The sequence below is a fragment of the Vulpes lagopus genome, chromosome 7, assembly GCF_018345385.1.
Source record: "Vulpes lagopus strain Blue_001 chromosome 7, ASM1834538v1, whole genome shotgun sequence".
Lineage (NCBI taxonomy): Eukaryota > Metazoa > Chordata > Mammalia > Carnivora > Canidae > Vulpes > Vulpes lagopus.
The window spans coordinates 130,923,472-130,937,453 of NC_054830.1; the positions used below are offsets into that span (position 1 = coordinate 130,923,472).

A 13,982-nucleotide genomic window follows, 5' to 3' on the forward strand; every position below is an offset into this window, starting at 1 on the left:
ACTTCAACTTTTACTTTGAGCAGTGGGAGCCAATGAAGGGTCTGAGCAGAGGGGAACCTAACATTGCTCTGACTTAACATTTCAACAGGACTGTTCTCACAGCTCGATGGAGAAGACAGGGTAGGGCAGTGTGACAGAAGGGGATAGAACTGTTGTGATCATCAGATCATGGAAGGTGGTACACTGGAGGGTGTGAGAGAGTGAGGACACACAGGGGACTGAAGGTGGAGTGTGTGCAAAGTGTTCCTCTTGGGAGTCACAGAGGACTCCCTGGTTTGGCCTGAACACCTGAAGGTATAGAGTTGCTGTTAACTGGGGTTGGGTGGGGAAGGCTCTGGAAAGAACAGGTGGAGGGCAGATTTGAAGTATGGTTTTGTTTATGGTGAGTGTGTGATATTCCACAGAACATGCTGCTGGGACTTGGATGTGGAAGCCAGACACAGTAGGAGATACTGGGTGGGGATGTGTATTGTGGCTTCAGCAAGAATAGGGTCTTTCAGGCCAAGAAAATGGAAGAGATCAGTAGTATAGGACTGAGCAAGTGGAGGAAGAGGAGGAAGAAACCACAAGAGTGGCCAAGAAAAAGGTAGGAGGCCACAGGTGCAGTTGGAGAGCCAGGCACTATGGCATCCTGGAAGGTGCCAGGGAAGTGTCAGCAAGGAGGAAGCATTGGAGGAAAGGGCAAATGAAGTGAGGCCTGAGAAAGAGCCTTTGCCTTTGAGTTAGGATCTCTGAGGTCACTGGTGACCTTGACAAGACCGGTTTCTGAGGAGGGTGGGGTCTAAAGCCTGCCCTGAGTGACCTCAGTGAGGAAAGAAGCGGAAGCCAATATTCCTGGCAGTTCTGGAGGGACCGTAAAGGGCTGGGTTATTTTGGTGGAGATTACAGTAGGGAAATGTATTGTAAATGTTTTATTTGTTCAAAGCCAAAAATTGAATAAACAAGGAGGGGAGAACCACAGTAGGAAAAGTAGCCACAGACGTGGTTACAAGCCAGGATTGGGGGTGGGGGCAAGAGCCACCTTCCAGACACTAAATTTAGCTCGCCCCCGGGTCCAGGACAAACCTGGACTGCGGGAACCTGACACTGCGGCCAGGGCGCTGGGCCCCTGGACATCCCGGCAACCGGGAGTGGCGCCCAGCTGGGTGTGTGCGCCCACCTGTCCAGGCCCGTTTCCCACGTCCGACCGATCCAGGCAGGGGGTGGACAAGGAGAGGTTCGCGGGGGGCTGGGCAAGGGGGCGCCGGGAGGAGCTGCCGGGAGACGGGGAGCCGCAGACCGCAGCCGGGGTTCGGGCGGCCCAGGGCGGGGGCGCGCGGCGCTGGCCTGTCCTCCGCCCGCCTGCAAACTCGCTCCCGCGCTCCCGTGGCCCAGCCCGGCCAGCTCGGGCCGAGTCTCCGCCAGCTTGACTTCAGCCCCGCCCTTCCTCGCCCGGGGGGTGCTCGGAGGCCTCATCGGGCCTCTGCACCCTCGCGCCTCGGCTTCCCCGGTACCGCCCGATCCATGGCGGCGGTGGGGCTGCGGACGGACCCCGGGGCCGGGGCCGAGGCGCTGGCCCTGGCGGCAGAACTGCAGGGCGAGACCACCTGCTCCATCTGCCTGGAGCTCTTCCGCGAACCCGTGTCGGTCGAGTGCGGTCACAGTTTCTGCCGCTCCTGCATAGCGCGCTGCTGGGAGCGCCCCGGCCCCGGCCCCGGCCCCGGGCTGCCCTGCCCGCTGCCCTGCCCCCAGTGCCGGGAGCCAGTGCGGCCCAGCCAGCTGCGGCCCAACCGGCAGCTGGCCTCGGTGGCCACGCTGCTGCGGCGCTTCAGCCTACCTGGGGCCGCGCCCGGCGAGCGCGGACTCGCGGAGGCGGCCGGGGCGGGCTGCGCCCAGCACGGCGAGCCGCTCAAGCTCTACTGCCAGGACGACGGCCGCGCCATCTGCGTGGTGTGCGACCGCGCCCGCGAACACCGTGCGCACGCGGTGCTGCCCCTGGACGAGGCTGTGCAGGAGGCTCAGGTAGGCGCCCGCGCCCGCGCCCGCGCCCGCACCGGCGCCCGCGCCTCGCGCGCACGTCCCCGGGGCCCCAGCTCGGGGTCCGCCTCCCGGCGTAGGCAGGGCCGAGGGCTCGCAGGCAGGCCTGCGGGGGGCCCAGGTGAGACCTGCCTCTCCTTTCCTCCGCCCTGGGACCCAGTGCAGCGCTCTCCGTGTCACCGCTACATCGTTAATACCATCCTACCCGCCACCTCGAGTTTCCCTCTGGGCTCCTTCCTGGACCACCTTCGCGATACCTCTGCAGACTTGGCGATTTTCATCCTGCTTGTCAGCCCCTGGCTTCTAGCAGCGCTGCCATCACACCCGCACTTCCCCTGTCCACCCTCTCGGCCCTTTCCCTGGGCGTGGCTCTGTGCTGCGTCCTGGGCCGAGTGGGGCGACTTTTCCAGGAGACTGGGGTAAGGCAGCGGCTGCCTGCTGCCTGGTTTGAGTGGAGCAGCAAAAGCTGTCGGTGCGCCGTGTCAAACATGTGGATCTTGGGCACTCTCTTTCCTGCCTCCTTACTGCCCCAGCACACAGCCCCCAGTCCTTTACTCTTTATTCCACTTCAGCCCTCCCACCCAGATGGCTTTCTGGCTCTGGGAGGGGTTTAGAGTTTTTCAAAATTTAAATTCAATTAGCCAACATATAAGTACATAATTTGTTTCCGATGTGGCATTCAATAATTTATCAGTTGCCTATAACACATGGTGCTCATCACATCCCATGCCCTCCTTAATGCCCACCCCCAATTACCCCATCTCCCACCACCCTCCCTTCTAGTAACCCTGTTTGTTTCCAATAAGTAAGAGTCTCTCGTGGTTTGTCTCCCTCCCAGACAGCTTTCTGATGGTGAGGAGGAAAACAGAGGGGAAAACTAGGTAGGCTGGGCTGCTACAGGGCCTGCCTGCATCTTGGCTTGGATTGTGCACAGATGGTCTGGAGAAGTGAGACCTTGGAGCCTTAGGAGTCACCCTTCAGTTGCCCGGTACACCTATGTACTTCTGTGCAGGCGATAGCCATCTGGATGTCCAGATATGGCTTCAGCCCTGACTCCTACTCTTCAATGAAGAGGATCTTCTCTTTCTCCTAGATGGCTCCAGAAAGGCACATGTAGGGGTTTCCAGAGGCCTCTTCCCATAATGTCTCCTTTCTCACCCTTTTGCAGGAACTCCTGGAGTCCAGGCTGAAGGTCTTGAAGAAGGATCTGGAGGACTATGAAGCATTTCGTTCCACTGAAGAGAAGGAGAGCAAGGAGCTTCTGGTGAGTGGGCATCCTTCAGGTGGATCCTCTTTGGGTGACAACAGAGGACCACCCACCATCCTGGGCCTGTGTGTGCACTCTTTAAAAAGAAGTGAAGAGTGAAAGTCGGAGGAGTAACAAATGTTAAAGGACAACATTTAGCTGAGTAAAATTTGCAGGTATTATTGGCTTTATTCAGCAATTCATGAATTGAGCAGCATTCCATCTGGCAGATAGAAAAGAACTCTGAAAAGCTATACAAAGCAAAAGATTTTGTAGGCAGACATGAGCAGGAACAAGGAATTTATACTAGGCCAAAAAGCAGATTGGTTATTGCAGTTACTTTCCCTGTTGGGGAGGGTAGAAGTTTATCAGGCAGTTACTTAACCAATACTGATCAGGTAACTCCTGATTGGCTGATGTGAGATTCTCTTTCTGAGAAAACTGAAACTGTGATTAAGTCTCTGTTTCCTAATGTGGGACTTAGCATCAGTGACTCCATTTTGGGCCTCTTGTGTAGTTTCTAACTCAAAATAAATGTGTTTGGGGGTGGAGAGGAAGTGACCTCAGTTTAATCTTTACAGTGGCTCTGGGAGACATTAAGTAATGTCCTAAATATTCCTCCTACTTTTCAAGTGAGACAGCTGCATCCCTGGGTGGTTCTGGGGCAAATCTGAAGTTGCCCTAGGTAGGTGGGAGAGCACATTTGTGACAGGGAACTCGAGAGCATTTGTTGAAACTGCTGTGTTAGGATATCTAAACTAGAGGATGTGTGTGGTGGGTATGTGTAGGTGAGCCTCTGACCCCTGAACAGTGAGGTGAGTGGAATTCTGTCCTGTGGAATGGCTCAGAGGCTACTGTCCAAATGCTACATCTTGACATCCCATTGCCTATCCCAATTCTCCCCTCCTGAGACAGAAGCAGATGGCAGCTGAGCGAGAGAAGGCGGGCGCGGAGTTCCAGGCACTGAGGGCCTTCCTGGTAGAGCAGGAAGGCCGGCTCTTGGGCCGCCTGGAGGAGCTGTCCCGGGAGGTGACACAGAAGCGGAATGAGAACATAGCTCAGCTTGAGGGTGAGATCACCCAGCTCTCCAAGCTCAGCAGCCAAATCCAGGAGACATCTCAAAAGCCTGACCTTGAATTTCTCCAGGTGAGTCTGGATTGGCCAAGAAGTATGAATCATTTATCCCCAGGCATCACAAATGGCAAGTGAGAACAGAGTCAGGTTCTGTGAATTTAGTAGAATCACATACTCAAGCAGAAGGGGACTGCAGAAAAGTGCCCTTCTTCTTCTGGGTTTAAAGGTCTAAAAAGATGTGGTAAAACTGTCTTGACCTTGAGCCGCAATAAAGATCTTATTGGCTTTACTCAACAATTCATGAATTGGGCTGAATCCAATCTAGCAGACAGAAAGGAGTTCCAAAGAGCTATATACAAGGTGTACGTCATATTCCAGTATATAAACCTTGTGACAAAAATCTCAGAAAATAATACTTTAGTACATGTAATGCATTTTTTGACATTTTCTATTTTATTTCCTTTTAAAATAGTCACAGGGACGCCTGAGTGGCTCAGTGGTTGAGCTTCTGCCTTTCGCTCACGGCGTGATTCTGGGATCTGGGATTGAGTCCCACATCGGGCTCCCTGCAGGAGCCTGCTTCTCCCTCTGCCTGTGCTTCTGCCTCTCCCTCGTGTTTCTCATGAATAAATAAATAAAATAAATAGTCACAATCCACAAATAAACTTCACAAGGCACAAATGGGTCAAGCATACTCATTTAGAAGATACTGGTCTGAGTGGCCAGTCATTGCAGAAGGGCTATGACTTCCCTGGAGTGGTGTCGGGAGCAGAGACAACACTGGATACCAGCACATGGCTCCAGTGATGATTCAGTAATGAAGGGAGCATTTGCAAAGCCCTGGGAAGGGAGGTAATGAGACACCCAGCAATCAGGCACAGCAGGAAGCCACTGCCCTCTGGGCCACATGCAGGTGGTTGGGGGTGGTACACTTTATTGCTTACTCTCTAGAAGTAGGGCAAGAGGCCAGTTTTATTTTCTCAGAGGTGACTGGTGGTTACGTGATGCTGAGTTGGTTTTCTTTCATCTTTCTCACCAGGAATTCAAAAACACCTTAAGCAGGTGAGTGGACCTAGGAGTGCCTTAGGCCTCTACAAGCTGGCTCTTCTTTTCCACTGAGGTCTCTCTCTCTTCAATTCCTCACTGCTGACCTCTCACCTCCCAACTCCCACACCTCCTTACCTATGTAACTTCTAAGGCAAATGTCCACCTGCCTGGCTGTGGATATTCTGTTGTAAGACCAGCCTCTTCTTTCTTTGCCTCTCCCCACCAAAGAGGACCTTGCCATCCTCAGTCCGGTGGGAGTAGGACAGTATTTGTGGGCTTCCTCTGGGTCTTTGTCCTGCAGGTGCAGCAATGTGCCTGGCCCCAAGCCAACCACAGTCTCTTCTGAGATGAAAAATAAAGTCTGGAATGTTTCCCTCAAGACCTTTGTCTTAAAGGGGCTGCTCAAGAAGTTCAAAGGTAGGGGCCTGTGCTTGGGGCTGGGCCACTCAGTGCTGGAGGCCATGGTGTGTTTTGGTATTTTGGGGTCCCAAGGATGTGCCTTTCCAAAAACTGTGTGAGAAAATTGGAGCTAGGGTGTGTCAAGGCCAGATTGGTGCACAGAGATGAGGGTGGCAAATCCATTCAGCAACAATCCCCCTCAATCCACCCCCCTAACCTCCTCAACACAAAGATACCCCCAGGGACAGTTGGGGTAGTGGGGTATTAGGGGCAAAAAGAGGGATGAGGAGGAAGAGTTCAGGTCAGACTAGCTCAGGCTAAAGAGAGGGGACATGGGAGAGGTAGAGTTAGGATACTGCCCCTTCCCTATCCCCTACACTTGACCCAGTGCCTGCACATCAACTCTCAGCCTCTGGGCTATCTGGGGAGTGAGTGAGCGAGTGGGGCTGTAAATGTCAGAGGAGGTGGTATCACCGTCATTGCCAGAGAGATAATCTCCTAAGCCATTGACGCATACCCCGCTTTGTTTCTCCTCAGAGGATCTTCGAGAAGAACTGGAGAAAGAGGAGAAAGGTATGATGGTTGCTCTGATAGTGAGTTCCCAGGATTTGTCCATGTAGGGAATCCATTCCCTGCCCATGGCTGTTTCTCTGGGCTTTGCGCATGGTTGGTTCCTTCTGCTGGTATACGGCCTACGTCTGCCTTCTGTTGTCTGCTTCCTTTTCTCCCTCATCCCTGCCTCCCAGTTCTGGCTCCCTCAGGCTGCAGGGGGACCTACAGGCCTACAAACTGTGGGTCAGTCTCCCCTCCGGGACAGGCTCTCTCCCCTATTCCTGCTCCCAGACAGAGACCTCTTCTGGGGACAGTGGTTGTGTGCAGGGGTCAGGGGAAAGCAGAGGGAGGAGGCTGAAGACAGGAAGGGAGGTGGTTCTTACTATTGCAGAGCTCTGGGGTGAGTGAGATCCAACCCCACAGGAAGGCAGGGGAAGGGAGGGGGAGTCTCATATTCCTGATGCTCTTGACTGAACAAGCTAAGTCAGAATTTACCTTGGAAATTGGAAATCTAAACCAAGTCAGATCATGCCACTCCTCTGCTCAGGACCCTGGGACAGCCCTTTCACTCAATATAGTCCTCACTGAGGTCTTCCAGGCTTAGGGATCTGGCCTCACTGCACACACACTCTTCCCCTGGTTTACTCTGTGCAGCCACAACAAGCCCTCCTTGGCTGCTCTTGAAATGCACCAAGCACACACTCACCTCAGGGCATTTGCACTGAGCTGGCTGGGCCTCAGCCTGGTATATGTGTCCTCCAGACAGCTGAATATCTGGCTTCCTCATTTCCTTTATGTGTTTGCTGAATTACATAATGAGACCTTTTTGCCTTCCCTGGCCACTCTAGATGAAATTGCAGCCTTCTTTCCTGATTCCTCATATTATCTATGTCCTTTATTGTCTCTCCTTCCCTTTGTCCCAGAAAGGAAGCTGATGGAGGACAGGGATACTGAACTGTGGGATTCCTGGGGTCTGTGACAGTCCTGGAAGATAGTACTTAGGACAAGTGTGCATATTTTAAGTTTTTATTATGAAAATTTTTAGCATACACAAAAGTAGATCATAATGAATAATTACATCATCATACAGCTTCAGCTAATATTTTTCATAAACACTCGTGCCCACTTCTTCCCACTGGAAGCAAATCACGAATAAGTTATTTCCGTAAATATCAGCACGTAGTCTCTAAAGATAGACTTTTAAAACCCCCACAAAACCATAGTCACAATTAGAAAAATTAATGGTTCCTTCCAATATTTAGTGTTCAATATTTTGCAATCGTCTTTTAAATTGGACTTGCCAATCTGTTTGAATTGGGATTCAAACTGGGTTCATTCTTCCTCCGGCCTGACCTCGCCGTGTGCTCGTGGGGGATCGGTGGAGGGGAAGGAGCCGACAGAGCTGTGCCAGGGGCTTGCGTGGGACGCCTCTCTCTGTCTCTGCCTTCAGTGGAGCTGACCTTGGACCCGGACACCGCCAACCCCCGCCTCATCCTCTCCCTGGATCTTAAGAGCGTGCGCCTCGGGCAGCGGGCGCAGGACCTGCCCTGCCACCCTTGCCGCTTCGACACCAACACGCGGGTGCTGGCGTCCTGCGGCTTCTCGTCCGGCAGGCACCACTGGGAGGTGGAGGTGGGCTCCAAGGACGGCTGGGCCTTCGGTGTGGCGCGGGAGAGCGTGCGCCGCAAGGGCCTCACGCCCTTCACCCCGGAGGAGGGCGTGTGGGCGCTGCAGCTCCACGGCGGCAAGTACTGGGCGGTGACCAGCCCCGAACGGACGCCCCTCGGCTGTGGCCACCTGTCCCGAGTGCGCGTGGCCCTGGATCTGGAAGTGGGGGCCGTGTCCTTCTACGCCGCGGAGGACATGCGCCACCTCTACACCTTCCGCGTCAACTTCCACGAGCGCGTGTTTCCCCTTTTCTCTGTCTGCTCCACCGGCACCTACTTGCGAATTTGGCCTTGAGGGGAGGCGTCCGCTTCCCAGGGAGGGTGAGTCACTCACAGGCGCCTTCTTGCAAGTTCAGGCCGCCCAGGGGAAGCTCTGTTGCGCTCGGTCGGAGCCCCCAGTTCCTTTGGGCCTGCCCTCCAGACATGGCCCGGGAGGCCCTAGAAGGGGTCCCGCAGCAGACCACAACCTTGGAGTGTGTAGAGTGGGCGCTCTGCCCTCAACCCAGCAGGGCAAGAGATGCCTTGGACCCTGGGGGCCTGTCCTCTACCCGTTGTCTGCATGTGTATCTGGCATGAGCTGTGAGGCAGTGGAGGCTGGTGAGGACCTGAGCCCAGCTCCTGACAGAGGTACTTCCCATCACCGGGGCTTCCTGTCTGGTCTTAGCAGGTCTCCCGTTCTGTGGAGCAACACCAAGCCCAGTGCTGTCCTCAGGGCATGCAGAAGCTTGCGGCCCAGACAGCCAAGTTCATGATCACTTCTGCTTTCCCTTCTTGTCAACTGTCAGCTCTGCCTCCAGACACCTGGATCCATCTGGCCTGTGGTCTCTACTCAGGAAGGAGCATTGTACTCCCAGCTGAAACAGCCTGAGCCAGAACTGGAAGGAGATTCTTGTCTTGACCTGTACGTAAGAGGAAAGCCCAGGACATTGGCGTTTGGCGGGGCTACCTTCCAATACCCTTAACCCAATGATACAGAATGATATGTTCATTCTTGGCCACAGTGACACATTCTTGGCCTTGTGTTCTCACAGATGCCTAAACCCCTTTCAAATACAAAGTATAGTCTCCCCTGAGTAAGGAGACCAAAAGTTAGGGAATTTTGAAACACAGAACAGCACTTAAATTTTTACAAATGTGACTAATATGATCATGGGAATTCACAGAGCACAAATAGGCCTCTCACATACCCTTTCTGGAACTTGCTAAATGTATGCCAACAGCAGAGGACCCTGCTGTCAAGGTCTGCTCAGCCTATGCCCTGCTTGGGGGCGTTACTCCCTTGGCTAATTGTTCCCTAGCTTTTGTTTGGGTGGGCTTCTGGGAGCAGATGTCGGGTTGTCCCCTGCTTGGTGCTTCCCGGGGAAGTGGGATGAGGAGATGGAAATATAGACTGAGCTCATTTCTAGGGTGGCTTAGCTCATTCTTGACTCCCACAGTCTGAGTGCAAGAGCACAGTAGGAGCAAAGGTTTCTGCTAGACTGGGTGAGCAGACGTGTTTAAGTGTGTGAAGAATGTGTGCATGTGTGTTTGTATCTCAGATTGAAGGGGCAGGGGTGTGTGCGGATTTTGGAGAGGGCATTTATCAGCATGTGCCTAGGGTTTAGGAAAATAGACCCAGATGATTTTGGTAATATCCTATTTTTCATTTGTTGTTAAATATTGACCAACCCATATTTAGGTGAGGGCCATAGTTTCCTCCCCCACTACCTGGCTACTTGGCTAGATGAAAGCCAGTCTCAGACCTATTCTGTCCTGCACAGGTTGTTTAGACAAATGTGTCGGCATGTAGGGACAGTGACAATTGAATGATCTGGTCTGCAAGTGTCATGGAGTTTTTGTACTCTATCCCTGAGATGCTTCAAGCTTCCATACAAGGGTCTTATAGGGTAGGCATAACACTGTGCTAGAGGCAGACCCAGTGGACATAGCATGGTAATCAGAATCCAGTGTCCTATGGGTTGGGGACAGGATCATACAAGAGTCCAGCCTACAGGGGTGGCTCAGTCAGTCAAGCAACTGGCTCTTGATTTTGGCTTGGGTCTGCACTGGGCATGGAACCTGCTTAAGATTCTCTCTCTCCCTCTCCCTCTGCACAACTTCCCTCACCCCAGCTCATACTGTCCCTCTCTCCAATAAATAAATCAATCTTTAAAAAATGAGTCCAACCTACAATATCATTGTATCATTCCAGAGGGTGAATCCTATATTGTGTTCATACACAGAGAGTAGGGTTGGAACACTGTAGCAGGTGTTTGCATATCACTAATTTCCACAAGGAAAGCCCATTTTTAACATTCACTTGCTATTTAAATTGGCTAGTGTTATCATCAAGCCCTAATGTTATCTGGGCTTGTATGGCTTTTGAATTGAGTATCACAGTTAAAGTCACACAACAACTGTGTCGAAATACTGCAATGCATATTACAGGTCACAGAAAGTGGATGTCTGGTGGAGAAGCTTGTAGGGCCAGGTCTGGGGACTGCTGGGGTGTCTGTCTGTGTGTATATTTTCAGCTTTTGTGTTTGTGTTTGTGAATGTGATTGTGTGTCTACCAGACTGTGTTTTGCAGAATAACTACATAGATACCTATATATCTGAAGAAATATAACAACAGTTACAGTAATAATCACACACTGAGGGTAAGAGATGTTCTCTTTTTGCCACTAGGGCAGTGCAGTGACTTCAGATGACACAGTGCTGGTGTGAGGACATGTGTGATTGTGTGCATTTTTCCCTACCAACCTTTGGGCATCCTAAGATCTGTGAAATGTTTGGATCTCTGAAAGCAATGACTGACTTAACTTGGGTCTTCCTGATCCCACCTATTAGTCCCAGATCCTTGTGATCTGCATGAGGAACCAACAGTTTGCTGACAACAGACCCTCACATGGCTCCTCAGCTTGCAGACTGAGGGGGCACCCCCAGACCCAAGTCACCTGGCTTTGCAGGGACCATAGGGCAGGTCGGGCCACCAGGTCAAGGCCCACCACTTACAGCCACCACTTTCTTTTTTTTAAGTTTTTATTTTAATTCCAGCTAGTTAGCATACATTGTCTTATTAGCTTCAAGTGTACAATATAGTGATTCAACACTTCCACACATCACCCTGTGCTCATCATGACAGGTGTACTCTAATCCCCATCACCTATTTAACCTATTTCCCCACCCCCTTCCCCTCTGATAACCATCAATTTTTTCTTTAGAGTTAAGAGTCTCTTTTATTTTTTCTCTTTGCTCATTTGTTTTGTTTTTTAAATTCCACACATGAGTGATATCATATAGTATTTGTCTTTCTCTGACTTACATCCTTTAGTATTATACTTTCCAGCTCCATCCACATTGTTGCAAATGGCAAGATTTCATTCTTTTTTTTTATGGCTGAAGAGCACTGCACTATATATATATATATATATATATATATATATATATATATATATATATATATATATATATATGACTTCTTTATCCATTCATCAGTGATGGACACTTGGGCTGCTTTCCTAGCTTGTACAGCCGCCACTTCCTGACCCTTGCAGGGCAAAGGTTTCTCCTGTCCCTCACCGGGGCTCTCACCCTCCCCATGCCTTGCATCCCTGTGCCTTCAGGGATTCTTAGGGAACCAGCTCCACAAGAGTCAAGGCGGGCCCCAAGGGTTGCCTTTTCCTAACTTGCTGAAAGGTGCAGCAAGGGCTAGGGACCCACAGCCCTGACCCAGTCCTTCTCTGCCCAGCTTCTCCTCACCACGGACCTTCTGAGTTCTCCGACACGCTCTCGCAGCCTCTCCCTCTCGGTCCCTCGGCGCCCACGGACAGCCCACCTTAGCAGCTGTACCTGGATTCCTTCAGGACAGGCTTATTGATACCCTTCCCCTAACTCCTCCCTTGGAGCCCTGACCTCGCACCCTCATTCTCATGCACTGCAAGACGGTGACCTCTCTGGCCAGCGGGTCTTCACCCCTGACCCTAAGCCCCGAGAACCCCGGGTCCCCTAAGGCTCCGCCCCTGGAGGCCCCGCCCCTGCCGCGTAGCGTTGTGCCCGCCCCATCCCCCCGCCGGGCCGCGCGGCGTCCGCCGTCTCTCGGCGGGGTTTCCTCCTAGGATTCGCGGTTCGGTCTGCGGCAGGGACACTGATCGACGTTGCTGGCGAGGCGGCGGCGGCATTAGGCTTCTTCGGCCAGAAGGCGCCGGCCCCCTTCTCTGCTTGGCTCATCCTCGCGGTTGTTTGCGGCTGCGCGGCGGACGGCAGCGCTGTCAACTGCTCTTGCGCGGAGCGGGAGGCTGTGGCCGGCTCCATAGCTCAGGGGTTAGAGCACTGGTCTTGTAAACCAGGGGTCGCGAGTTCAAATCTCGCTGGGGCCTGCCTTTGTTTTTCCGCCCCCCCTGAGGGACGGAAACGTGGAAGACGGGCGAGGCAACACGAATTTCCGTTCTTTCTGCGAGGTCGGGCCCCGGTCCGTGGCCCCCGGGTTCCCGCCGACGAGAAGCGGCGGTATTTGGGAAGAGCTGGGCTCCCGGTGGCGGCGGCCTTGCGGCCTCAGGCTCCGCCGGCTCCCGGCGACTTCCGCACAGCGGCCCCTCGCTCCTTCGCGGGCTCCCGGAAGGTCCGTGGCAGATCCCTCCTCTCGCCACGCGCGGGCCAGACGCGAGTCTCCGTCGCTTTGCTTCTTCGGCTTAGTGGGGAACACCTGTCCCCGCCCACCTCCGCACACGGCGCCCCGGGAATCTTCGGTCGGGAGGGGGCTGGGTTCAAGCCCCGCTGGGTTCGCCGTTGGTCCCCACACGGAGCGTCAGCAGTGAGGGGGCCGCGCAGTGGGGCAGGCGCGGAGGAGCCCGGGAGCCCGGGACGCGCAGGTGTGTGGGCGTGCGGTGCGCTCCTGGCTCATCCCGGCTCGCGTGTTCGGGTCTGCTCGCATGCAGCGTGGCCCTTCGGCCGCGAGCGGCTCCCATCTGACACGCTCCCACCTCTGCCGAGCCAGGCCGCCGGCAGGTCGTGCGGGCGCAGGCGGGGGCTGGAGAGGCCTGCAGGCCGCGGGCGAGCCTGGCCCTTACGGGGCAGCGCCCCCACTGCTCTCTGGGGATTTAATTTCATTTCGCACACTTGACTTCTTTTGACGGCATAAATGAATCAAAGCCAGAAGGTCACCATATATCAGTTGTGTTTTTAGTGTCTAAGAGAAAAACTACGTGGTTAGAAGAAGAAGAAGAAAAGAAGAAGAAGAAGAAGAAGAAGAAGAAGAAGAAGAAGAAGAAGAAGAAGAAGAAGAAGAAGAAGAAGAAGAAGAAGAAGAAGAAGAAGAAGAAGAAGAAGAAGAAGAAGAAGAAGAAGAAGAAGAAGAAGAAGAAGAAGAAAGAAGAAGAAAGAAGAAGAAGAAAAGAGCAGAAGCAAATATGGCAGTTCTAGCCTTTTGGGCAGGTGTTACCAGTTGTGGACTGGTGGACTGGTGGACCAGTTCGCACTTTTCTTATACGATTCCATAGAGAAGAGAAGCAGACGCTCACAACACAGAGGGGTAGTAACCCGCCCGAGGATACTCGGGGGCCTAGGACAGAGCCTGTGCAACACGGTGTGCGCGACAGCAGGCGAGGACAATGCTCGGTGAGGAAGAGGCTGGTGAGCATCGTCTTCTCCAGGGAAAGAGCTTGGAAGGGAGCAGCGAGTGAAGCAGGGGGCTGAGCGAGGTCGTGGGGTGGCAGTGGAAAGATCGCCACTTTCTTCCCTGGAAGTGGGTTAGCCACCATTCGTCTCCACGCTGCTTTTGAAGTCATCCGTGTAGGGAATTTTTCTGCTGGCGGCACAAAGATGAACCTACGAACCAGCTCTGAGTGGATATTCGTGAATTTTACATCAGGGAATAAGAATCGCTGTTTTGGGGTTTTTTTTCTGTTTGGTTGGTTGGGTTTGAGTTTGGGTTTTTGTTTTTTCGTTTTATTTTACTACTGCATAACTCAGTACAATTAAAGCCCTTTTAGGGAAAGTAGGTC

The 13,982-nt window shown here is 53.1% G+C and overlaps 1 protein-coding gene and 1 non-coding gene across 3 annotated transcripts; both read left to right on the top strand.

Moving 5' to 3' along the window:
* Positions 1-1,095: 1,095 nt before the first annotated feature.
* Positions 1,096-10,118, top strand: TRIM7 (tripartite motif containing 7). Of its 2 annotated transcripts, XM_041761765.1 has the most exons (8): positions 1,097-2,001; positions 3,185-3,280; positions 4,178-4,408; positions 5,376-5,398; positions 5,685-5,800; positions 6,320-6,355; positions 7,785-8,322; positions 8,787-10,118. In XM_041761765.1, the coding sequence occupies exons 1-7, from the start codon at positions 1,504-1,506 to the stop codon at positions 8,294-8,296; spliced, it is 1,512 nt and encodes a 503-aa protein (XP_041617699.1). In that variant the 5' UTR covers positions 1,097-1,503; the 3' UTR covers positions 8,297-8,322; positions 8,787-10,118. The 2 variants fall into 2 exon arrangements, with proteins under 2 accessions (XP_041617700.1, XP_041617699.1); XM_041761766.1 differs by having other exon boundaries at positions 1,096-2,001; positions 7,785-10,118.
* A 2,168-nt stretch (positions 10,119-12,286) lies between these two features.
* TRNAT-UGU lies at positions 12,287-12,359 on the top strand. Its single transcript has one exon. It is a non-coding gene; the product is annotated as a tRNA-Thr (tRNA).
* The last annotated feature ends 1,623 nt before the right edge of the window (positions 12,360-13,982 follow it).

Coding starts and splice junctions, on each gene's coding strand:
- TRIM7 (XM_041761766.1), top strand. CDS start 1,504: ATGGCGGCGGTGGGGCTGCGGACGGACCCCGGGGCCGGGGCCGAGGCG. Junction 3,281..4,177: donor AGGAGAGCAAGGAGCTTCTG/GTGAGTGGGCAT, acceptor CTCCTGAGACAG/AAGCAGATGGCAGCTGAGCG. Junction 4,409..5,375: donor CTGACCTTGAATTTCTCCAG/GTGAGTCTGGAT, acceptor CTTTCTCACCAG/GAATTCAAAAACACCTTAAG.